This window comes from Alexandromys fortis, unplaced genomic scaffold, assembly GCF_014885135.2.
Source record: "Alexandromys fortis isolate MF-2015 unplaced genomic scaffold, M_Fortis_MF-2015_v1.1 scaffold_42, whole genome shotgun sequence".
Lineage (NCBI taxonomy): Eukaryota > Metazoa > Chordata > Mammalia > Rodentia > Cricetidae > Alexandromys > Alexandromys fortis.
In genome coordinates this window covers 7203709-7228152 of record NW_026067934.1, presented here as the reverse complement: position 1 = coordinate 7228152, position 24444 = coordinate 7203709, and the positions used below count along the sequence as shown (strand labels likewise).

Genomic DNA, 24444 nt, shown 5'->3' with positions numbered 1-24444 from the left:
ACCCTTGTGCCACATCCGTGCCCTTCTGACAAGCCAGCCTAGGAGAGACCCAGGAGTCCCCCATCCAGAATGTCCCTGACTACTCACCCAAGCCTCTGTATCAACCAGCGTCAGATGCAGAGCCAGTCCCAGGCAGTGGGGTTACAAAGAAGAGCAAAGATGATCCCTGTCTGGAAGGCAGTGTGTGGGACACGAGACAGGTAGGAACGTAACACCAGGAAATAAAGGCCTCCTGTGTGGAACTCTCAAGGGGACGTGGTCCTTGTGGCCGGGAACTGGGGAAATGTCAGGGCTTGGTTGAACATCCCTTTTGGTTTGGCTGAAGGGACATGGTAAAGGGGTATTCTAGGACCACGGAAAGAGGGGAGGAGGAGGAAGAGCAAGGCCAAGCAATGTGTGACATGGTAACACTGTGAGGAGAATTTGGCAAATCATGGAGGCAGGACTTAGGAGGAAGAGGATTCTAAGTGGCTTTTTGAGTCTCAGTTGCAGCTTTTTCCTGAGGCCTTGGGAGATTTCTGTCCCTGGGGTATGAAGTACCCCAACTTACTAATAACCTGCCCTAATTTTGTGTTTGTGTCCTATGGGCTTCTCTGTTCAGTACATGGTCCTGGCCAGACAGGGCATAGCATTTGCTCTGGAAAGGTGCCCAGGGTTTCTTCTGATCCAAGCCTTTTATCAAAGGCACATACTCACGGACTCAACTGAGAGCATACATACCCATGCAGACTAAATATGGAACCTGTGGGGTCCACTGTACAGTAAAAGTGAAGGAGCCTTTGTCTAAACAGTAAGGGAAGCGTGATGGCACAGGAAGTACTTCTGCAGTCTCCCCACCTTTCATGTTTGTTTCCTACTTAATGTCTTCCTAAGGAAAGCAAGATGAGCACAGATTTTACTGTTCACGTGCGAGGGTTTGCCTCAAGTATGTATGTGCACCATATGTATGCCTGCACAGGTCATAATGAATTGGTTCCCCTGGAACCAGAGTTAGAGATGAATGACCATGAGCTGTCTGAGTGCTGGAAATGAGCTGGGGTCCTCTGAAGGAGCAACAAGTGCTCTTAACTGGTGAGCTACATCTCCAGCCCCGCTGTTCATTTCGACATCTCCCAGCCCAAATCTCCACAGGCATTTGGCTATCTGAGGAAAGACTCCTGCAGGTGGGGGGGATTTTTTGCAGACCCCAGACTGCTCAGGAGCCCCTGAGGATCCTGCCATGATACTTGGGCCCAGAAAGTTTGACAACTGCTGGGTTCTCTTTCCCATCAACCTCAAGAACTTCACACTGTGCCTGAACTAAGAGCAGAGATGTCTATCTTTGTAGTTGATCCTGAACTCCATAGAGTTTGTATATCCCACTCTGACCCAGCATGCATACAGGGGCGGAGGGGTGGTGATGAAGGCTGGTAACGTAGAAGGCTGGACCTTGGAACAGCAGGGAGATGGGAGAGACAGGCCAAGGATGTACTTAGTAAATATAGGTGGACTTCTGGAATCTGTAGCATTCATAAGCTCAGGGTCCAAACCCATAGTACACACCCAATGTCCCACTGAAGTTTCTCTTACTCATCTCCAAAGAGAGCAAGAATTTCAAGGCAGTGGCCAGAGCCACGAAACTGTAGGTTCCGTTTCTGATTGCCTGGGGCTTTTCTGATCGTGAGCTCCAGGGAAGCTGGACCAGGCACATCTATGATGCTGACCCTCATTTAATACCATTGTCACAAGTCACTAAAGCTGAAAAAAGGAAGGAAAAACCCACTTCATTGCTGAATAAGCTGAGAGTCTTGGACTCATAGGTCAAAGGGGCAATTTATATCTCAACTAAGGTGAAGACATCTTCACTTCATTCATTCCAGACTTCAAAACGCCCCAGAAATTGTCATCAATATGGATGAACTAGAATTTGATTTCTGAGCATCATTTGTGCTTTATTCCAAAGTTGACAAAATACCATTCTTTTAGCTATTCAAAGCTAGGAATCAACACCAGAGCTTCCAAAGAGGCAGACGCATCCCCCCACCCCAGTTCCCTTTGTCCAAATGACTTAAGACGATTTTTGACTTTGCTGTTCAGCCCAAGCTTCCATTTCCGGCGCTTTATGTAAAGAACTTCCTATTGGCATTACCTCCAAACAAAGCCCTTCGTATCTCTGGCATCTTTTCCAGGGCCGCGAGAGTCAGCCGACTTTCCAGGGTATTGGAAACCTTTATTTTCTGATCGCTGCTATAGACCTCCACCCCGCCAGCGGCATTTGGAGACAAGTATGCCTCATGATCAACCTGGACCTCTAAACGCTTCTGGCAGAGCATCACGTACTGAGGGAGGGCCCTTTGCACGGCAGCCTCCACCAGGTGGAGGTCCTGTGGCCTGCAGCGGACGATCATCGCAGGCTCCAGGAGCCGGAGAAAGGCTTGGAGCACGAGCTTGTCCAGCAGCTCCTGATAGATATCCGGATCCAGCACGATTGTACTGAGTCTCATCTTCGCATCCATGAGCAGTTCCAAGATGAGGTTGTCTCGGGCTCTCAGGACTGTGATCCGTGCCTGATTTCTCATGGTGGACAGGTGGATTTTTTTCTGCTGTTCTATCTGCTTCTCCTTCTTCTCATAGTAATCCATGATCTTTAGTCGCTGGGTTTGCACGAGGCGGCCTTTCTCAATGTTAAACTCCTCCTCCGCCTTGGCGTCGATCTCCTCGGCCTTCTCGTTGGCTTCTTGTTCAATAAAAGCCATCATGTGCTTGATCTGCTTCTGCACATCCGTGTCACTCAGGGCCATGGCTGCTCTCAGGACGCGGGGAGAGGGAGAGCTCGTGGACCCTTTGGTGGCTTCGATTCAGAGCAGTTTCCAGAGTGCTCCTAATGTTCCATGTCATCCCTGTGGAGTCCACAAAGGAGGAAAGGGCTAATCAGAGTTGAAAGGAAAGATCCTGGAGACCATATCTACAGCCCTCAGTGTATAGAGAAGTAAACAGAAGTCTAGGGATGGAAGATTTGTACGAAACTGTTCATTCCTTAGTAACAGAGGCTCCAACCTCTGTTCCATTCCTCTTTCACTCATTGTCACCCAGTAGCCACAAGTTGGGCCCATTCTAGTCCAGAATTCTCTACACAGTGATGGAAAGTCAACGGAGTGGAACTATCAAATCAAAACACAAACATAAAGAATGTCTCGATGTGGGGCTAGAGAGATGGCTCAGCCATTAGACCTGAGTTCGATTTCTAGTGTTCATATGGTAGCTCACAACTACCTGGAACTCTAGACCTAGGGGATCTGATACCTTCTTATGGCCTCTGCAGGCACTACACATATACGTCACTCAGACATGTATGCAAGCAAACCACTCATGCACACAATTAAAAAAAAAAAGGTTAAAAAACCAAATAGATACATTATGGGCTGGGGAGGACTGGGGAGAATCATGAGAACCTGGTAAGGCAGGATTTGATCTAGGAAGACTGCTCAGAGGCAGAAGGCATCACAAGGCCTCTAAAAACTACAAAGACTTAAGAGGATGGCTCAGAGGAGAAAGGCACCCTGGGGACAGGCACGGGCCTGCAGAGGTAGTCTTTTCACCAGGGAAGGCTTCCAACTTGTGTAGATCTTTGAATCGCATCAAGGACCTTTAAGAAATCCTGCTGCTAGAGAGAGCACAAGCAAGGAACTCAGGACCGCGAGGGGTGCACCCATACACTGAGACAATGGGGATGTTCTATCAGGAACTCACCAAGGCCAACTGGCCTGGGTCTGAAAAAGCCTGGGTCAAAACCGGTCTCCCTGAACATAGCAGACAAGGAGGACTACTGAGACCTCAAGAACAATGGCAACGGGTTTTTGATCCTACTGTACCTATTGGTTTCGTGGGAGCCTAGGCAGTTTCGTGGATGCTCGCCATACTAGACCTGGATGGAGGAGGGTGGTCCTTGGACTTCCCACAGGGCAGCGAACCCTGATTGCTCTTTGGGCTGACGAGGGAGGGGGACTTGATTGGGGGAGGGGCAGGGAAAGGGGAGGCGGCGGTGGGGAAGAGACAGAAATCTTTAATAAATAAATAAATAAATTTAAAAAATAAACACACACACACAAAAAGAAATCCTGCTGCTCATCCTACACCAGCTGCCATCAAAACCTCTGCCGGCACTGTCTGGGATCTGGGATCTGAACATGAATGAACAGTCCCCACAACCTGTGTGTGGTCCACAGGACCCCTGTAAAGGAAGGAACACAGACCCAACTCTTTTACTCTGACCTCCATGAATGCTCCATGGTATGTGTGACCTTATACTCACAAACTGGTGTGTGTGTGTGTGTGTGTGCGTGTGTGTGCATGTGTGCGTGTGTGTGCATGTGTGTGTGTGTATGCGTGTGTGTGTGTGCATGCGTGTGGCTCACCATCCGGTTCCCAAATAAACACATGGAGGCTTATTATTTCTTATGAGTGCCTGGCCTTAACCAGGCATGTTTCTAGCCTGCTTTTCTTAAATTATACCATCTACCTTTTGCCTCTGGGGTTTTCCCTTTATTTCTGTATTTCTTTCCTTTCCTTCTCATTCTGTGCTGGCTGTGTGACTGTGTGGCTGTGTGTCTGTCCCCTTCTTTTCTTGCTCCTCCTCTTTCTCACCCCTCGATCTTTCCCAGGTCTCACCTCCTATTTATTCTCTCTGCCTGCCAGTCCCACCGATCCTTTCTCCTGCCTTACTATTGGCTGTTCAGTTCTGTATTAGACCATTGAGGTGTTTTAGACAGGCAAAATAACACAGCTTTAGAGAGTTAAACAAATGCATCACAAAAGAATGCAACACATCTTTGCATCATTAGACAAATGTTCTACAGCATAAACAAATGTAGCACATCTTAAAATAATATTCTCTAACAGCAAACACTCATCATATACATATCCTCCTCTGGCAATAATTGTGATGAAGAAGAGGAGAGGAGGAGGAGGAGAAAAATCCTCATGCTGGGGGTGTGATTCCATGGTAGAGCATTTGCCTAACACGCACACGGCCCTGGGTTTCATCCTAGTGCCGCAGACAAACAAAGAAACAAAAAACACCAGGAAGCAAAAAACAAAACCAAACAAAAACAAAAAACAAACCTTCCTACTAGGGCCATAAAATACTGTCCTATGGGCATGGCGTCCCCATGACATTCACGGGCTTCCAACAGCTGTGGTTGCCTACATAGGACCTACAAAAGGCTGAATCCATAAACATTCAACCCCAGATGGATGAGGGTTGGTGGGTACCCGCCCCACCCAGGAAAGCTGACGGCAGTCTTGAGCTGCGGGAGGACAGAAAGTCATTTTCTTCAGTAGCAAAGCTATCCGTCAGTGACAAATGCTACCCTGCTCAATGCCCGTGTCCTCATGAGTGACCTGATAAAACCCCACTGGTCACAAAGCAAAAAAACAAAACAAAAACACAAAGCATGGTGAAGATTTGGTGGGAGGAAAGGAAGCATGGAAGATGGGGGTGTGGGAGGAGACTAAGGGACAGTGGAGGGATCCGTGGGTCAGAATGGATTGTATGCACAGATGAAATTGTCTAAGAATAAATTAATTTTAAAAACTCAAAAAATCTCATCAAACTCAGGAAAAATGCCTGAACAAAATGAGAATATTCGTAATAGAGAATATACAAAGAACTAAATACATTTTAGAGCTAAAGAATAACTAAATTAAAAGGATATTAAAGGCATAATCAGGACTGGTGAGATGGCTCAGAGGGTAAAGTTCTTACCACCAAATCTGAAAACCTGAGTTTGACCCCTAGGGCCCTCATGGTAGAAGGAAAAAAACGATTCTAGTAAGTTCTTTAAGCTCTGCACTTGAGCCCTGATATGCATTCATGTAATTTTAATTTTTCCAAAAAGGCTGGGCATGGTGACGCACGCCTCCAATCCCAGCACTTGGGAGCAAGAGGCAGGCAGAGCTTCGTCAGTCTGGGGCTAGCTTGGTCTAATAGTAAGTTCCAGGCCAGCCAGAGCCACATAGTAAGTTCCTATTTAAAATAGCTTTTATCCAAAAAGAATGATACGGAACTCATCTCGTATTATTTTGAGGTATACTTTTGGAAACTAAGTTATTTTGTCAATAGAAGGAAACATTCCCTGCTCCTACATGAGACGTGTCGATGAAATCGGTTTTAACAGACTCGCTAAGTGGCTCTGCTATCACCAGCATTCGGAGCCGCTGTGGATGAAAGGCTAGGGAGTTGGAGATGTAGGGCACCCTGGCATGTGTGTGGAGGAACAAACACACGGGGCCAGCCCTTACCGGTTCCCTGCTAGGAGCCGCCTTTGGTCTGGCGCCTGGAGTCTGCTACAGAATGTGGAACTTGGAACACACACTGGAACCTGGCACCGTCATAGCCTTCTGTCCAGATGACCCTGGCCATCTGACCAAGCAGCTCAAATTCACAGCTAGGCCGTCCCTTAGGAAGGCTGGCCAGTTCTGCCGAGAGGAGTCCAGGAGAGAGCTCCTTGGCACCGGGGCTGGAGCCGGCACTTGCAACACTCAGAATCTCAATTAAGTTGGTACAGGGTGGGCCTGATTCTGGAGTGGGCTCCCCTTAACAGACCCGTGTATAGACCCAAGCAGCTAGTTTATTCATTTACTAATGCAAACTACAGCCACCATGCTGGCGGGTCATGGCCTCTTTTCTTGAAGCCTGTGGAGCCAAATTTGAAGGCTGTTTAAGGAGAACGCAGTCCAATCAAAATCCACCAGATGGTCTTTAAGCCAGTCACTCCTATCGTGGGGCTGCTGGGTTCCCTTTCATGATGGAGGCCCCTCTCGGTGTCCATACAACTTCCACTGTGCAGGCTCCCCAGCAGGGTTGCCTGAATGCCCAGCTTTGCACTGACCATGCATGCGATTTTCTAAAGCGCTTCAGGTCCCCCTGCACCCAGTTTCATTGTGGGTATAATGGGACTATAACAGCATCCACATCCGGGGGCCATTGCTTAAATGAAAGAAGAGAAGACTGGTCACAGGGATGGGCAGAGTCCATCTTCCTGGATGGTGACTGTCACCAGCACACTGCTGCTATGACCTCTCCTTGGTTTTGGGTGTCACCCCTCATCACAGTTCCTCTTTGGGTGTAAAGGAGCTAGATCCGATTTGGCTCTCAATTTGTAAACTTTGTAGCCGTGGCTTCAGTTCAGGGACTCTTCGAACATTTCACAGCGCCCTCATTCGTAGTCCAGACACAGGCACAGCTCGGTGATGGTGGGCAGAGTTCTGAATTCCAAGGTCCCAGGCTGGGGGTGGGAGTGGATCGCCTTGTAGCTCATCACAGCTCCCTGCCGTTGCTGCAGTTCACGGTTCTTGGGGCCCTCCGTGTGCACCAGCTTCTACTGTGTTCATTGATGCTGGCCTTGGAAGTGTCTGCACAGTGGGCTGAGCTGAAATTCAGGGCTAGAGCCAATGTGTCTGCAGGAATTCAGGTGCCACCCCATGTGTGTGCAGGAACTCGAGTGCCCTGCCATGCATCTGCAGGAACTCGGGTGGCCTGCCATGCGTCTGCAGGAACTCGGGTGCCACTCCATGCACCTGCAGGAATTCAGGTGCCATGCCATGCGTCTGCAGGAACTCGGGTGGCCTGCCGTTCATCTGCAGGAACTCGGGTGCCATGTCATGTGTCTGGCAGATGTAACTTCCTGCCTGTCTTGGATAGGAATTGTGAGTTCATATGGGCTTCTGATTTAAGCAAAACAACAAACCAAACTGAGAAAACCTCATGTCAGCTTTTGCACAAAAACCCAGAGTCCTGTATTCTACTTCCCTGAAAGTAATATCTGTCCTAATGATATTTGAGGTTATGGCAGCAAATCAGGGCCTCTAAACCAGACATACTTCCAAGTGTCTCCCCATATCCAATAGCAGGGCATTTTTGCTGCTTCAGACCCAAGCACCTAGCGCAGTTCCACTCAGCAATGTTTGCTCACACGGTTCCCTAAGTAAAACGTCCAGCTCGACTGAGCCCCACCCTTACTTTCAGTCCTAGTTTGAGTCACACTCCTTCTTGGGCCTCCAGGCTCCGCATCAAAATGACAATTCAGAGGTGGGGCCGGGGCACCGGCACCCAACAGTTCAGCAGAGGCAGCTGCAGGCGGGTGCTTGTTCAATGCGACTGGCTGGACTAGGGGCTTGGAGTCAGGAAAGAATGCGCTGTTTCCTTCCTCTCTCTGTCTCCGTCTCCGTCTCTGTCTCTCTGTCTCTCCCTTCCTTTCTTGCCTTCTTAAATTGAATACAACATATATTCAGCAAAGTACACGGAATAAAAATGTGCAGCTTAATGAATTCTAACTTGGAAGTCCTGACTCCCAAGCAAATATTTGGAAACTACCTACCACGCAGGTCGAGAAAGGAAGTGTCCAGGGCCAGCGAGATATCTCAGTAGGTAAAGGTGCTCTTGCCACCAAGCCTGATGACCTAAGTTCAATCCCTCAGACTCACATGATGAAGCGAGACCAGACTCCCACAGGTTGTCCTCTGCCCTCCAAACATGTGTCATGGCATGTTCACACTAATACACAACACTTCCACACAAAGTAAGTCATTAATTTTTTTTAAAAAATGTTTGTCATATTCCAGACACCCCCTAATGAGACTGTGGATGGGACATTTCAGGACTGGTGATTTTGTATCTGTGGCTGAGGGAAAGGTCCTAGGAGGAAGCATGAGCTTGGAAGTCTCCATTTCTTCAGGCTCTTGCTTACATGAAGCCATGTACACCCTAGAGAAGCGAGGAATCCTATAACCAAGAAGAAGCCAGGAGTCTGTCAGCCAGAAACTTGTCCAGACCCTGAGCAACCTTCCTTCATTCCAGCTGTGTCTGTAAGCATGCCTGAGGTCAGATGTGTGTGGTGTGGTCTCACTGCCCCGTCCAAAGGGAAGCAGCTTCAGATTTAGGCCTCTAGACACTTAGGGGTTTCCAAGCAACAAGAAGAAGGGGCTTTCCAGGACTTGAAGCATGGGGCAATATGTAGGGCCCAGGAAGTAGGTGAAGCAATTTAGGAAGTCCTTTTGCGGGTGTGTGTGGGGAGATTCATAACTAACTATGTGAGAGGAGGCGCCCCCTTCTGTCTTTTAGCAGATCTTGGCTGAGCAGGGTGTGAGGCACTGTGCAGGCACTGCCAACAGAGAGAATAAGGCCATGCCAGTCCTGGCTCCCAAGCCCTTGGTGTGATGGGAGACATGGTTGGTAAACAGGAAATCACAAGCCAGAGGACTGGGCAGCCACAAAGCCACTAAAGCTACATGCATGCAGGGATCTAGCCCCGCAGTTCCTACCAAGCTCATCGTAGACTGTCACAGCGTATGGCCCCACATGTCTGCCATCTTACATGTGGGCGGCTTCAAACGTCTGGGTGTTGACAATAAAATGCAAATGGGGGGAAAGGATGATGATGAAAGGATGGATATGTAGAAATTTAGAGACATTCGGACAAAGCGAGGTCTCAGGGAGATCCAGTATAGCACCTTAACGTGGAGCAAGTCAATCTGGAAAAGACGGGACACTGGTGGAACTTGCAATTGGGAATTTATCCAAGCTGTCAGGAACAACTCAAGTCTTCATGGAGTTCCAATTCTTAGCAGAAACTTGAACTGCGCAGAAAGGCCTCTGGCTAAGATGTGTGGAAAGATACTTGCCATCCAAGGTGAGAGAGGGTAAGGGGAAAGAATAGGCACAGATAAGGTGGCTGTAGGTTTCGGATGAGTGACAGAGCCTGTGGTTTCTGAATAGGGTTGTAATTTGACCCAACACTGGGCTAGGGAGATTCACCGGGTGGTGGCAGAGGCAAATGAGATGAACTGGCTATAAAGCAGATAGAGACCGCACAGGTTATGCCCAGGATGAGAGACAGGGTGGCAGTAATGAAAGAGGAGGCATAAGAGCGATCAGGTGTGACACTTGGATGCGGCCCTCCCAGGGCAGAGCGGCTGGGCTGGGCTAAGGCTGTGGATGTGCCCCCCTCTCAGGGCAGAGCCGCTGGGCTGAGGCTGGGGCTGGGCTAAAGCTGTAGATGCAGCCCCCCGCCCCCAGGGCAGAACCGCTGGGCTGGGTTAAGGCTGTGGATGTGCCCCCCCCCAGGGCAGAGCGGCTGGGCTGGGCTAAGGCTGTGGATGTGCCCCCCCCCCCGCAGAGCTGGGCTGGGCTAAGGCTGTCAAACAATGGGAACTACATGCTGTGCTCTCAGGAGCCAGTTGGAGGAGGGGGCAAGTGAGAGCTTTACACTCATTTGCTCCGGAAGTAGAAGTCCACTCCTGGAGAGAAAATCCAGTCAGAAAAGCATAAACTACATCTTCAGTGATGACAGTGAGGACCATATATAGTCTTGGGGACTCCATCCCAGAGGCTAAGCAATTTCTTGTACTGGCTGCAGAACGTAAAATGCCTGTAGGGGCCGGGCAGAAAGGGAAGAGTGAGTCAGACAAGGCAGGGAAACACTTCTTCCAAAATCATTTACATCAAGAAACCACAACTTAGCCTCTTCTAAAACATCTGCAGGCCAGATGTTTCAAAGCAGTACTTCAGAGAAGTTGGGTTCTCCCCAAGAGCGGTTTGCTTTGAATTAGTATAGCTTGGTTTCCAGGGACGGTGTCCTCCACAAGAAGAGCCCTCCAGTTCTCTCTCACCTCCAGGTGATACAACCCAAACCACCTTGAAAGAAATAAAGCTCTCGCCTAACACGCACAAAGTCTTGGGTTACACAAAGTCTTGAGTTAAATGTCCAATACCAACAAAAACAAGAAGAGAGAGGAGAAGGAGGAGAGGAAAACATGCACATTAATTTTCACAGCACTGTTGTCCCTAATAATAAGATAATTGAAGGGAATCCGAATCTCTGCCAAGAGTAGACTTTATAAAAGTTATCTTCCTAAGAGGGACAGGGTATGAAAGGAATGGACCAACATTAACATCTGTGACAGAAACAGTGCCGGAAAACGCAAGTCAGAAGAAAATGTATGCTATGAGTTTGTTTATCCAGTGCTTCTCAACCTTCCTAATGCCGTGACTCTTTAATACAGCTCCTCATGTTGTGGTGACCCCAACCATAAAATTATTTTTGTGCTACTTCGTAACTATAATTTTGGACTGTTATGAATCGTAATGTAAATATCTGATACTCATGATATCTGATATGTGACCTACAACAGGTAAAGACCCACAGGTTGGGAACCACTGATTTATCCAAAGTTCAAAACAGGCAAAACCAAACATTGTGCACAGGTGATGATTAACCTAGAAGGGAGTGATTATCTTTTTTTTTTCTTTTTCCAGACAGAGTTTCTCTGTTGTAGTTTCCAAGCCTGTCTTGGAACTTGCTTTGTAGATCAGGCTGGCCTCAAACTCACAGAGATCCGCCTGCCTCTGTCTACTGAGTGTTGGGATTAAAGGCTTGAGCCATCAAAAAAAAAAAAAAGAAAGAAAAGAAATAAAGCTCTCCATGACAACTGAGGCTGTATCTTCACCAATGGCCTCTCATGGCTTCTTTCGGGGACTCCATCCCTGCCACATGGTGCTTAGCACCTTGGGGTTTCCACTGCAGCTGAGGCTGCCCCTTCACCAGTGACCTTTCCTGGCACCTCACAGTACCATACCTCAGCCCCCACCCCTGACTCCTTCAGTCCTGTAACTTCTATGCCAATGATTCTGTCCTGTATGGGATGCGTTTACACATCACCAAGTTCATTTGCTACCTTGACGCACAGCCTTGGCCCCTCTGGACCACAGTCTCGGGGTCCTGACCCTGCGGGAATACTTCCAGAGTCTCACCGCAGGGGTGCTGGTCGCTTCTTAGTCATAGATGATTCTTCAGCCCTAGGTAACCAGCATCGATTGCCCCAGTAAAGCAAGGATTTCACTTCAGAGGTGCTGGTCTCTTGTTAGCCAACAGCCACAGCTAACCAAGACCCACAGATTCCCAATTCAAAATATTGACAGCCCCGAGAGGCTTTGCATCCTTCTGAAATTTCACAAGCCATCTGCATTGCTCCGGCATTATCGTCCATGTTCCCACAGAACAGCTCGTTAAGCTCCAAGCCCTTGATGGCGTTTCCAGACCAGACTGACAGATGCTTCCAGAATCCTCCCCTTATGAGCAGGGCCAGGTGGGCTATTGTAACAGCCCATTCTCTGATACCAACTTCAGCTTAGAGAGGAAAGGGTTTAGTTCCTCTTACAGCTTACAGTCCATCATGAAGGGAAGTCGAGGCAGGAACCCGGAGGCTGGGACTGAAGCAGAAGACATGGCGGAATGCTGCTCCGTGGCTTTCTCAGGCCGCTTTCTTACACAACCCAGGGAACGGGATGTATACAATTACACCTGTCCAGGGGATGGCACCACCCATGGTGGACTGGGCCGTCCCACTGTAACCATTAATCAAGAAAGTGCTCAACAGATGTGTTTATAGGAAAGCCTGATAAGGGCATTTCCTTAATTGAGGATATGTCGATAGGCTAGTCTGAAAGGGACATTTCCTTGATCGAGATTGCCTCTTCCTGGGTAACTGTAGTTTGTGCCAAATTGACAAAAATTAACTAACATAGGGTCAGATGATCTTATTTGACACAACAAAGTCATGTCTGTGAAAGAGAGATGCTGGTACCCTCACAATGGAAGTCATATCTGTGAAAGGGAGATGCTGGCACCCTCACAATGGAAGTCACATCTGTGAAAGGGAGATGCTGGCACCCTCACAATGGAAGTCACATCTGTAAAAGTAAGATGCTGGTACCCACACAATGGAAGTCACATCTGTGAAAGGGAGATGCTGGTACCTTCACAGTGGAAGTCACATCTGTGAAAAGAAGATTCTGGTACCCTCACAATGGAAGTCACATCTGTAAAAGTAAGATGCTGGTACCCTCACAATGGAAGTCACATCTGTGAAAGTAAGATGCTGGTACCCTCACAATGGAAGTCACATCTGTGAAAGGGAGATGCTGGTACCCTTAAAACAGAAGTCACGTCTGTGAAAGAGAGATGCTGGTACCTTCACAGTGGAAGGCACTTCTGTAAAAGGGAGATGCTGGTACCCTACCCTCACAATGGAAATCACATCTGTGGAGGAGAGATGTTGGCACCCTCACAATGGAACTGAAAGGCCAGAGATATGAAGGTTGAACAATCTTTGGAAAGTTCTAGGTGAGTTTGTTATTACAAACTGTAACTCCCCTGGCCTCGCCTCTAAGGTTCCTGCCCTCTGACCTTACATAGAACCAGACCCTCTAACTACCTGTGGGGAAGTGAGCCTAGATTAGAGGTCCCAGGAAGCCTCCAGAGGACCAAGCCTAAGACTGAGGTGAGTGAGTAGCTTTGGGATATATCACCTCAGAGAGAGCTCTCCATCCAGAACTTCAGAACTGAGAAGGAATACAAGCATCAGCCTCAGAGACAAACAGCAGCCATGTCTACTCTTAGTCCTCAGCTCTAAGTGACATATTCAGAGCACACACTGCTCTGATACCATCGTAAGAGTCCTGGCCTCAACCCTTAAGAGGGACACAGCTCAACCCCCAGCACAGGGCAAGTACTGGTTTGCAAGAAAGAGGATGTAAATGCCTGTCCAACATTGTCCCTCACCAAGTCCAGCATCTCTTCAGGGACTTCTTTGGGAAAAGTGCTGTTTTCCCTTTTCCTTACCCATCTCATGGAGGCAGCAGAATGCAGCAATGTCATCATAGCTACCCGCTGAGCCGACACACGAATGGTTGGATGGTGAACCATCATAGCTACCTACTGAGCCGACACGCAAATGGTTGGATGGTGAAGTGCCCGTATAAACTGCTAACAACCCTGGGTGTTTTCAGCCCTTTGTCTGAATGAGAAAAGACCAAATGTGTTGATGGAAGGTGATGTGTGGGCCCCTGGTCTCCCTTATTTCTGGGGTGCATTGGCGGGGACAGTTTGTTATCAGTTAACTAAGCTTCCTGTGTGTTTCCGTGCTATCCCTGCCCCACCTGGTGATTAGCTGCAGGCAATCTTCTCCATTGTTAATATGGTAATTTCCCACCTCCCTGGGGGGAGAGATCTTTGTGCTGCAGTTAGGTAGAAAAAGGCTTCCCCAAGTCTGAATAAACGGCATTCACTTGATCTCCTATCGAATGACCCTGGTCTCTGTGTCTTGTGTTCAATCTCCAGGCCCTTGCCAGGACTCGCATTCGGTACAGCTGCATGTGAACTGTACCGAGGGTGTAACACCGAAATCGGGTGTTACAGTGATGAAGTGGCCTACTCCAGTGGGGCTCCCATACAGCCTACCTTGCTGGGACACAGGGCTCCACAGGAAGTTGTGAAGTGTGAGGTAGTTAAATAGATTTGTCTGGAAGCCTCTGAGACTATTCTGCTCAAAGGGGTGACTATAAGGAAGTCATAATTCTAACTTACACTCAAGTAGAAGATGAGATCAACCAGAGTGGTCCTGCCTCCTGGAACTGCATTCCAAATTCCCTTCTTAGCCCTGTATTAACCCTCCAGATACCAAATAAGGAGGTCAGAGGGAGCCAGAGAAAGGCTTGAGATAACTTTCCTGGGGGAGGTTGAGACAAAGAGTGTTTACAAACAAGGAAAAATTATTTCAGTACCTTTAAACCCGTATCGCTATAGAACATGATATGTTATAAGCAGTAAGTTAGCTTTGGATCTATGGAACTTATGGAAGTTCACATGCTTAGTTGAAGGCCTGTAGAACAAGTAATGTAGGACAAGGATGTTTTGCCTCTAGTACTACATGATGCCACCTATGCCCAATGCCTTCTACCCCCGAAGGACCAAGAGACCTTGTTGTAAGAAGTCTACTTGTTTGTTTCCCAGCCTCCTGGAAGTTCAGACATAAAGTAATCACACAGAAACTATATTATTTAAAACACTGCTTGGCCCATTAGCTCTAGCTTCTTATTGGCTAACTCTTATATATTAATTTACCCATCTCCATTAATCTGTGTATCTCCACGTGGCAGTGGCTTACCATCTAAAGTTCTGACATCTGTCTCTGGCAGGGCTACATGGCTTCTCTCTAACTCCTCCTTCTTTCTCCCAGCATTCAGTTTAGTTTCCCCTGCCTACCTCTATTCCCTGTGCAGGCCCAACACAGTTTCTTTATTAACCAATGATATTCACAGCATATAGAGGGGAATCCCACATCCTGACCTGGATGTGTGAGACCAGGATGGTGGCAGGGAAGTAGACAGGATTGAACAGAAGTTGATGGCCTGCTCAGGGTGCTCTGCCGGGATGGTGGTTGGGCTTTTCCTGGTTCTTATGAGGTATTTACTTATGTCTTAGAAATGCAGAATCTCTACTTTCCCCCATTCTTCAGCCCTCATTCAAAGAACAAATAGCTTGCCTTTTTATTAAGGTCCTAAAACACAAAGGTTCTCATGTCCACATCCCCATTTCCATGGACAGTAGGCATGGTTGCCATGAACTATCCCCTGGTGTTCTTAGACATGAGATGTTCTTATATCTAATATGATTTTGATGGGCAAAGAACTTGTGGGTGCAGTGGTTTCTCTTATAGAAAGGTCTTGTGGGTTCATATACATCCCACCTTTTATTTTTCATTCTCTTTTTGTCCTTCTGGTCCCCCAGAGTAGATGCAGAACCAAAATGCCTTCCTGGTAGCAAAGAGTAAACCCTTTCCAGACATAGTAAAGTCAACTAGTGTTTTGGTTCTGAATTTCCCAAGGTCACTATATAAGCAGCACACTTCAATTATTTATCAATTAGCCAATCTAACACATTTTTTGTTGTTGTTTAGAGACAGAGTATCTCTGTTTAACAGTCTTGGCTGTCCTGGAACTTACTGTGTAGACCAGGCTGGCCTCAAACTCACAGAGATCCTTTTGCCTCTACCTCCCTAGTGCTGGGATTAAAGGCATGTGCCACCACTATTTTTGATATCTAAAAAAATACAAATTCTTTTTCCTTCCATTTCGATGATAGTTTTTGCTGAATATAGAATCTAAATTATGATGCTTTCTTTACCTTCTTTTCAACGCTAAAAGATTCCTTTATATTATACTCCAGTTTGCATTATTTCAGATAAGAAGTCAGTTATTTCTACCTCTGTTCCTTGGTACACAGTATCTTTTTTATATTTTGCTCTCAATTTTTCTTCCTTTTATCACTGACTTTTGGTGATTCCATTATGAAGTGATTTTTTTTGATGTCGTTTCCTCACTTTGCATGTATTGAAATTCTTCATTAATAATCTCACAAAACTGGAATGACTTCAAATCATTACCTCCCAGTCCTTTCTAGATTCCAAACATGCATGCACATAAAATCATTTAGTACTGCTGTGCACATGTGTGCATGCACGTGTGTGTGTGCGTGCACACACACACACAAACACGCATGTTCTTTAGCATTCTTTAGTTTGGATGGTCTAAGTTGGTGTCGACTGCTAATGTTTCCTTTTCAATGTCCAATAAGTTCCTCCCTTCAGGTAGTGAACACTTCGGCTCTAACGCTCTGTGTGCTTCTAAAATTACCTTCCCATTTTCCTCCTCATCATGTTCATGCTTTCCCTTAAATCTTTGTTCACATTTTAAAGTTCTTTTAAAGTACTTGGGCTACAGAGATGACTCAGCAGTCAAGAGCACTGGCTGCCCTTCCAGAGGACCTGGGTCCAATTCCTAGAACCCACATGGCAGCCCACAACTGTGTATAAACTCCAGTTCCAGGGGATCTGACACCCTCACACAGACACACATACAGACCAAACACCAAAGCACATAAAAATAAAAAACTAAATTTAAAATGTCTGTCTGCTAATTGCACTGTCTTGTCATTCCTGGTTTGTTTCTGCCGACTAAATTGTCTATGATTTTGTTGCAGCATCACACCCATTTGTATGTGCAGTAATTTTTAACATTCTGAAAAGCTTTTTGTGTTCATACTTGTATTTTGTTGTTGTTAAAATGCAGATTTTTTTAAAATCTGGCTATGCTCATTAATGAATTTGTTCTTTCTGAGCTCGTCTCTAAACTTTGTTGGGAAAATGCCTAAAGTCGCCTGACACCGTAGCTCTAACCCTTCTACTGAAGTGAATTCCCTGGGCTTTCAATAAGAGCTCTTCATACTGGCTGGTTGAAACCCAAACATCTCCTGGAGCAGTGTGGAGCCCTTTCCTTAACCTGGTAGAAGCTCACCCTATACAAATGCAACTTGGTAATCAACCACAGAGCAAGGGACGCAGGAGCCTTTTTTGCTTCCATACTGTCTTCTCCATGATACCTTCCTTGTCTTGAAAGTCTCCCCAGCTATCTCTGCTGAACAAGGCCACCAATCTCTGTTTGATACTTCCATTAAGAAAATACTCTTACATAAAGGGGGGGCAGTAGGGCTTTTACTACTTAATTCCTTTCTTCAGGAACTCATCCCTGTACCACACATGGTCCAATATCTGGGAAACAATGTGTCTTAGTTACGGCTTCTATTGCTGTGAAGAGTCACCATGACCACGGCAACTCTCATGAAGGAAAACATTTAATTGTGGTGGCAGCTTACAGTTCAGAGGTTCAGTCCATTATCATCGTGATGGGGATGACGGGGAAAATGACAGTGTGTAGGCAGCTGGAGGAGCAGCTGAGAGGCCTACATTTTGCAAGCAACAGGAAGTTGACTGAGACACTGGGTGCCATCCTGAGCATAGGAAACCTCAAACCCTGGCGCTATAGTGACACATTTCCTCCAACAAGGCCATACCCACTTCTACTCCCTATGAGATTATGTGTGCCAATTACATTCAAACTACCACACAGTGGTTTTTTTGTTTGTTTTTTTTTTTTTTGCATCTAGTATCATTTTCAAGTTCCTTACACCAGGAAGATTGGTCTAGTACTGTTGCTTTCTATGGTAGAAGTGAACACAACTACACTGCTTACGCAAAGTGCGTTCAACGTAGACATCTGCTTTTCCACTCCTTTCTCAGGAGGTCAGGTTGCAAGCAACAGAAACAATGTCTGATTAAACAGAAAAGGCATGGAGAACCTTAAGAGAATCATGAATAGCATGCAAGGTTGTAGAAAGACTAGGGAAACTTTGCTGGAGGAGGTCTCTGCTTGTTGGTTCCCAGTTGCCTGGCTAGCTTAGTCCTGAAATAATAACACAGAAACTGTATTAATTAAATCACTGCTTGTCCCATTAGCCCCAGCTTCTTATTGGCTAACTCTTATATTAATCTAACCAATTTCTATTAATCTGTGTATCGCCACATGGCTGTGGCTTAATGGGTAAGTTCCCAGCGTCTATCTCTGGCACCTCCCTGGCTTCTCTCTGATTCTGCCCTTATTTCTCCCAGCATACAGCCTAGCCTTCCCCGCCTAGTTCTGTTCTTCCCTGCCATAGGCTCAAAGCAGTTCTTTATTCATTAACCAATAACAGCAACACACACCAGAACTTGAAGATGGGAATGGTGTCCAGCACACACCTCGGGAGCTATTCTGGTAAGAAAACCACTTCTGCCACAATTCTCATCACCTTGCTTTCAACGACCCCTGTGAACACCTGCCGCTTTTGAACCAGGAACTCAATCATACCACATCTATAACCACTGCCTGCCCTGAGGTGCCACTTCCCATGTCAGAAACTGACTTCCGTACCCATCGCTGAAGCTGAACCTCCAGAGAGTATTTGCTTATATTTGAGTTGAGTTTCACTAACTCATGAATTTGGCAAGGATGGAACGTCTGCAATGTCTATCTTTAAAGCTAGCTCTTTTCTTCCGCTGAGACTCACAAACTAGACCATTGGCTCTCAACCTTCCTAATGCTGCAACCCTTTAATATAGTTCCTCATGTTGTGGTGATCCCTAAATTATTTCATTGCTACTTCATACTTGTAATTTTGCTACTGTTACAAACTGTAATGTAAGTATCTGATATGTAACTATCTGATACGCAACCCCAAAGGGGTGATGATGAGAACCACTGAACCAGAAGATGCTCTACATTCAAAATGTGGTTCTGAAGTTCACTGACCAGAACATATACTATGAAAGAAGAGCCACAAATGAGTTTGGCGGGTAGGTGTCATTGCTGCCACATATATCTAAACAACTCACGTGTCTGTCACTTCTGAACCAGGAACTCCATTACACCACTCTTAGACATGAAGCATGGGATAAAATACAGACTTCATTCCTCAAAGAGAAATCTGTGACCCAGCCTTTTTTGAGGCTATGGAAGGGAACAATTCCCAAATTATATGACTATTTTATTGCATCAACCTCTAAGGACGTGTCCTCTCCTACAGCAATTGGTGGTGACATTGTCATTCACAAAGACTGCTTTCCTAAACCCAGGGTATGGCGGAAGGCAGAAGATGGCAAACATTATGAGCAGTACTTCAGCTAGACTCCTCAGTGTCTGGGGTTTAGTCCTGAATTTCTGCGAGGTACTGAGCTGGAAAGGGGGATCTAGTTACAGTCACTTGGAAATGGAAACCAAGTGAGGCAATCTTATTAGACTTGGTTTCCCTCATTCTACCTGCTAAGGTCCGAAGACTTTTAAGAACTCACTACAGTGTTTAAGCCATCAGTGCCCCAGCTCAAAGCACCATGCAATGTCTGTTACCAAAGACAGCAATGCAGATGGGAGGTGTAAATAGGAAGGAAAAGTGTAGGCAGGGTATTTGGCCAGATGACATGAAGTCATGAGCCCTTAGCACATCCGTGGCTCAATCTGAACATAGGGACGATGTGTAAGAGAAAGCAGTATCATGACAAATGATAGATCATTCCCCTTCCTAATTGGCCACTTCCCAGAAGGAATTTCATAGACTGGGGGGTGGTAGGGGTGGGTGCCAAGGCTCAGAGTGAGGATAGGCTCCTGTAGAGACAAACCGTGGCTTTGTGATGGACGCATGTCACCTTCCTCTGCTCCTGACCTGACACACTTCTCCCTTTAAAACTGTCATTCCTACTGTAGCCTTGGGGGACCTGGGAACCCTGGTGAGCAACAACCCAGGTGAGTGATGCTGCTGGCTGCCTCTCCAGCAGAGAGCCTCCTTCGGAACTGTAGCCCATCACGTGGGAAGCATAGAATCTAGTCAGGATGAAGCCCATGCCTCAGTAGGTGGATAGAGCCGACCAAAATGGTCCCAACCCCTTTCCAGAAGGATGGTTTTATGGATGAGGCGTCACCCGGGTGTTAGGTAAAAGCCATCCAGCATTTCCCTACCATGACTGGCTTAAGGACGAACTGAATTGATCCAATCAGAGGAAGTCTAAGTCTTTTAATTATTGAGTCAAGGAAAACCTGCTGGTTGGAGCAATCAATGGAAGATAGAAGCCCTTCCCATGCTGTTATCAAGCCCCATGGATTTCTGTCGTATACACATCCTCCAAAGTGACTCTCTTCTTCATATTCATGGTAATACTTCAATTAGTTAAAGATTCATTCATTCGTCATTCATTTATATACAGTGTTCTGCCTGCAGGTCAGAAGAAGGCACCAGATCTCATTAGAGAGGTTGTGAACCACCATGTGGTTGCTGGGACTTGAACTCAGGACCCCTGGAAGAGCAGTCAGTGGTCTTAACCTCTAAGCCATCTCTCCAGCCCTGCTTCATTCAGTCTAAAATGACCTCTCCCCCTCTTCCCTCTGTCTTAGTCTCCTCCTACTCACCAAATCCACGCTCTAGTCCCAGAGGGGTTTCCAATGACAGACTAAATTAGTCGTTTTCTTTGCCTACAGTCTTCAACGCACTGTCATGGAACACATGGCCAGTAGCATAAGACTGGAAGACATTTCAAACCTTAGCCCCACTACTTGGCTGTGTAACTGAGCAAGTTTTTTTTTTTTTTAATGTCTTTGCATATTCCTTTCCTCAGCTTATAATGAGAGCACTGTAGAAGTCAGAATCCCTTTGGTGACCAGTGACTGAAAACTAACTTCAGTTAGGCAAAAAGAAGAGCTGTGCTGGGCGATGGTGGCAGCTGCTTTTAATCCCAGCACTCAGGAGGCAGAGGCAGGCAGATCTCTGTGAGTTCAAGGCCAGCCTAGTCTACAGAGCTAGTTCCAGGACAGTTAGGGCTGCTACACAGAGAAACCCTATCTCGAAAAACCAGAGAGAGAGCATGCTATACCAGCTGTTTGGCCGTCTAAAGAGCCACAGGAGCACAAGAATCCTGAACTTAGATTACCCCCATGAGCTTTCTTTGTGTGAACATTCATGCAAGTGTGCACATTCGTACAAGTGTGTGTGTGCATGCTTTAAGGGCAGCACATCTCCACCGTGGCTTCTTTCTGGCCTCTGGCTTGCACTAACTAGTTCCTGAATAGCCAATGGTTTTCAGACCCACACAAGCCAGCTATGCAGTGAAGAGGAGGAAAGAAGCCCTCCTGTGAACTCCCAATTCGAAAACTCCAGGAAATGCGTGCCTTGTCTTGCCTTGGTTGTGGTACCCATGTAGGGCTAGTCCTCGTGGGTTCAGGCAGGATGTGGAAAGTAAGAGCTTCCCGCCAAGTCACATGATGACAGAGATGAAATTACAAAGAATATTTATCAGAAGCAAGTGGTGCTGTCCTAGACAGAGCAGCCAATAGCCGCTGTCTACAAGTCTCATCCTGCATAGTATTCCAGAGATAAAACAAGATTACCTACATCACTGACCTCCGAGTGCACAGCACAACCCAGGTCCCGCACAGTGCTCTGCCAATCCCTCCCTCGTTCACCATGTTCACTATCTCCTTCCATTTAGGCTCACCTAGACGGTACCTTTGTCTCTTGCTGTGTAGATAAAGATGGTCCTCTCTGTATGTTATGTGGCAATAAGGTTTGACAAGCAGGCAGCATCATTGGCTCCTATGCCCCGCTAAGTCTGTTCTCTGTCCACCTCAGATGGCCTCCGTTCCTAAGAAATTGTGTGCTGCTCTCCCTTGGCCAGGGCCTGCCCTCTGCTTCTCCCAGGCCTTCTCCTATTGGCCTCACAAGTCCCAGGCCAATGATAGTACTTCTGCAAGTCCTTCTTCAGCATGCCCACAGCTCTGCATGGCTGCTCCTCAGCTCTTCCAGAAGCCTGCCCTTTCTCCTCCACCACAGTACTGATTACATTACGTAGTAATTATCTGTTTGCCCATCAGGTCCTTTCCGCTCCCCCTCTAGCCATGGTGGCTTGCCAGCTCTAAGTCCCCTGGCCAGGAAGAAAGCCTGGCTTCTAGTCGACCTCAATTCACGCTTGTTAAGTGAAGTACTGAATGAATCAATGAGGAGGAGGAAGGAAGGAGTAGAGGAAAAAGAGAAGGCAGCCTAGACAAGCTCACTGTTCCCACACAAACCTGTGTCTGTTTCAATGCTCACAGTTGGAACAAAAGGGGGGGGGGAAGCAGAGGCCTATGGGATGCTTAAGGACAAAGTTGCTTCCTGTCCCCCAGTCCTTGACATTTGAGAACTGTTTTGGGTTTTGTTCTGTTTTACCACTTTTTGCCCATGGGAAATAGAGTGTCTTGCAGAGGTCTATTTATTCCAGTTGAAGGGAGCAGGGGCTGATGAGGCAGTATTCCGGATGACTCCCCGACCCCCTTTTACAAGCCAAAGCCATACCAGGTGTGACCGTCCCCAGAGTGCTAATATTCTTGGCAGTCTGTCTGGCATTGCTATGGGCCAAGGGAATGAGGTCACCGTCGCCAGTGAAATCACCACTCTATGATTCAGCGCCCATCAGTTCCCAACTTGGAGTGTGCTCTGAGATTCCCAGAGCTTCCCACAGCCATCCAGAACCTGGGGTCCCTGGGAGACCAGCTCACATTTTTAGAGCAAAAGAACTGAGGCCCAGAGAAAGACAGACTCACTGCTAACTTGTGGTGCTTGGACCAAATTCAGCTTTCCAGCAGAGCTGGCTCCCACAGCTCCCTCGCCTCTTCCACAGATCCTCCTTTCAGAATACTAGCCTCTGCAAAAAAAAACGGGGGCGCCTGAGCTAATGGTGTTCCTTCCCTCCTCTCCACGGGAAAGAGGCAGATCTGACTTTCAAGGCAGTTTGCTGCCTTTCTTAGCCTTTGAGAACTTAGGAGTAACTTCCAGATTTATCAACGCAGCCAGTGCAAGGCCTTCCACTCAAATGCAATGGGCAGGTTATAGAGAGAGATACTACCATACGTTCACAAGGAACTTTAAATGATACTCGAAATCTTCCTGGTAGATTTGAAACCGGGTTTCGGGTTTGAGAATGGGTCCCACGTGGATCGGGAGAATGAGGACACCGCGGTAAGCATTTCCCTCAAGTGCTCCCGAAGTTCTTGACCGCCAGTAGTAACCACTTCCCAGCTACTAGTTCCTCATCCAAAACCCGAGGGCGAGGGTCTAAATGACCCCACGCCCCTCTCACCACAGTTATTTCTACCACTGTGAACTGGTGAGTAGGAGGGATTTCCCTGTCAGAAAGCAGGGGGTAGGATGGGAGGGGGGGTGTTCAGCACTGAGAGCGTCTTCTCTCCAGCTCCTTACGTTTAAAGCAGCACTGGGCCACAGAACGGCCCCGGCCAGACAAGTGTTTCCGGACTTGCCAGACAGAGGCGCAGGGTTGGCCCTGGATCCCCAGCCAAATCTCAGAGCATGAGGACACATCATATCTCAAGAATCACAACCAAATAGTTTTGGAGACTTGAGGGGGGGGGGGGTGAAAGCTTCGGGCGACGTCGCCTCCAGGGGGAGCACAAATAACATTTGCTGTCTCCTGAACAGGGCTCGCCCCTTTGTGGCTGGTTGGGGGTGCAATATGCTGCATCTCTTAGTCACCAATTTCATAGAAAATGACTCAAGCTCGTGCTGCGAAAGGCGTGGGGGTGGTGATGCTTTAGAGAAAGCATTAAGCCAGGAGTCCCAGTTTTCAGCTCAGAGACCTACCACCCTTCCAGCCTCCGCGCGTCTTTCTAATTATTGTTATTAATTATTTTTATAACCTTCTTGGCCTCTGTTCCTGATTTCTAGTTGCGTGGAGCATTTGCAGGCCGATAGGACGGCTCCTGCCTTCCAGGCTGAGTTTAAATAAATACATCTGTGTAATTTTACACAATTGCGTCACCGTTGAAGTCGTCGTGGTTCCCCGAAAGGCCTCCACGTCTCCTCCCCGCACCAGGGCCTGCAGACGCTTCCGGGCTCTGGCCGCACTTTCGCGAGGAGCCCTGGGCTCCTCCCGAGCGGCTGCCCGGGAGCCCCTCCCCCCCCCAGTTCCCCCTTCCCCACCTCCTCCATCCTCCCGGCTCTCGGGCGCCTCCTCCACTGTCTCCACGCTCGCCTCGCGGGGAGTCAGGCTAGGGTGACGGCAGGGCCCCCACGGCGGGCGCGGGTGCGAGCGCGGGGCTCGGGACGCGCGGCACTCGGGAGCAGCGGGGACCGCCCTCCTCCGGGCCCAGGCGGGCGGGGGCCGGGGCGGTGCGGGGCGGGCAGAGCCGCCTGGCCCCTCCCCTCCGCCGCCCTCCCC

The 24444-nt window shown here is 47.7% G+C and overlaps 1 protein-coding gene across 4 annotated transcripts; it reads right to left on the bottom strand.

Moving 5' to 3' along the window:
- Nucleotides 1-1962: 1962 nt before the first annotated feature.
- Atp6v1e2 (ATPase H+ transporting V1 subunit E2) lies at nucleotides 1963-24324 on the bottom strand. Of its 4 annotated transcripts, none has more exons than XM_050146181.1 (3): nucleotides 24207-24323; nucleotides 6280-10406; nucleotides 1963-2879 (listed from the first exon to the last, which is right to left on the bottom strand). In XM_050146181.1, the coding sequence occupies exon 3, from the start codon at nucleotides 2778-2780 to the stop codon at nucleotides 2100-2102; it is 681 nt and encodes a 226-aa protein (XP_050002138.1). In that variant the 5' UTR covers nucleotides 2781-2879; nucleotides 6280-10406; nucleotides 24207-24323; the 3' UTR covers nucleotides 1963-2099. The 4 variants fall into 4 exon arrangements, with proteins under 4 accessions (XP_050002138.1, XP_050002139.1, XP_050002140.1 ...); XM_050146182.1 differs by lacking the exon at nucleotides 24207-24323 and adding an exon at nucleotides 22814-22913; XM_050146183.1 differs by lacking the exon at nucleotides 6280-10406 and having other exon boundaries at nucleotides 24207-24324.
- Between the last annotated feature and the right edge of the window lie 120 nt (nucleotides 24325-24444).

What these genes read in the sequence shown, in the direction of transcription:
- Atp6v1e2 (XM_050146183.1), bottom strand. Translation starts at nt 2,780, where the DNA reads ATGGCCCTGAGTGACACGGATGTGCAGAAGCAGATCAAGCACATGATG.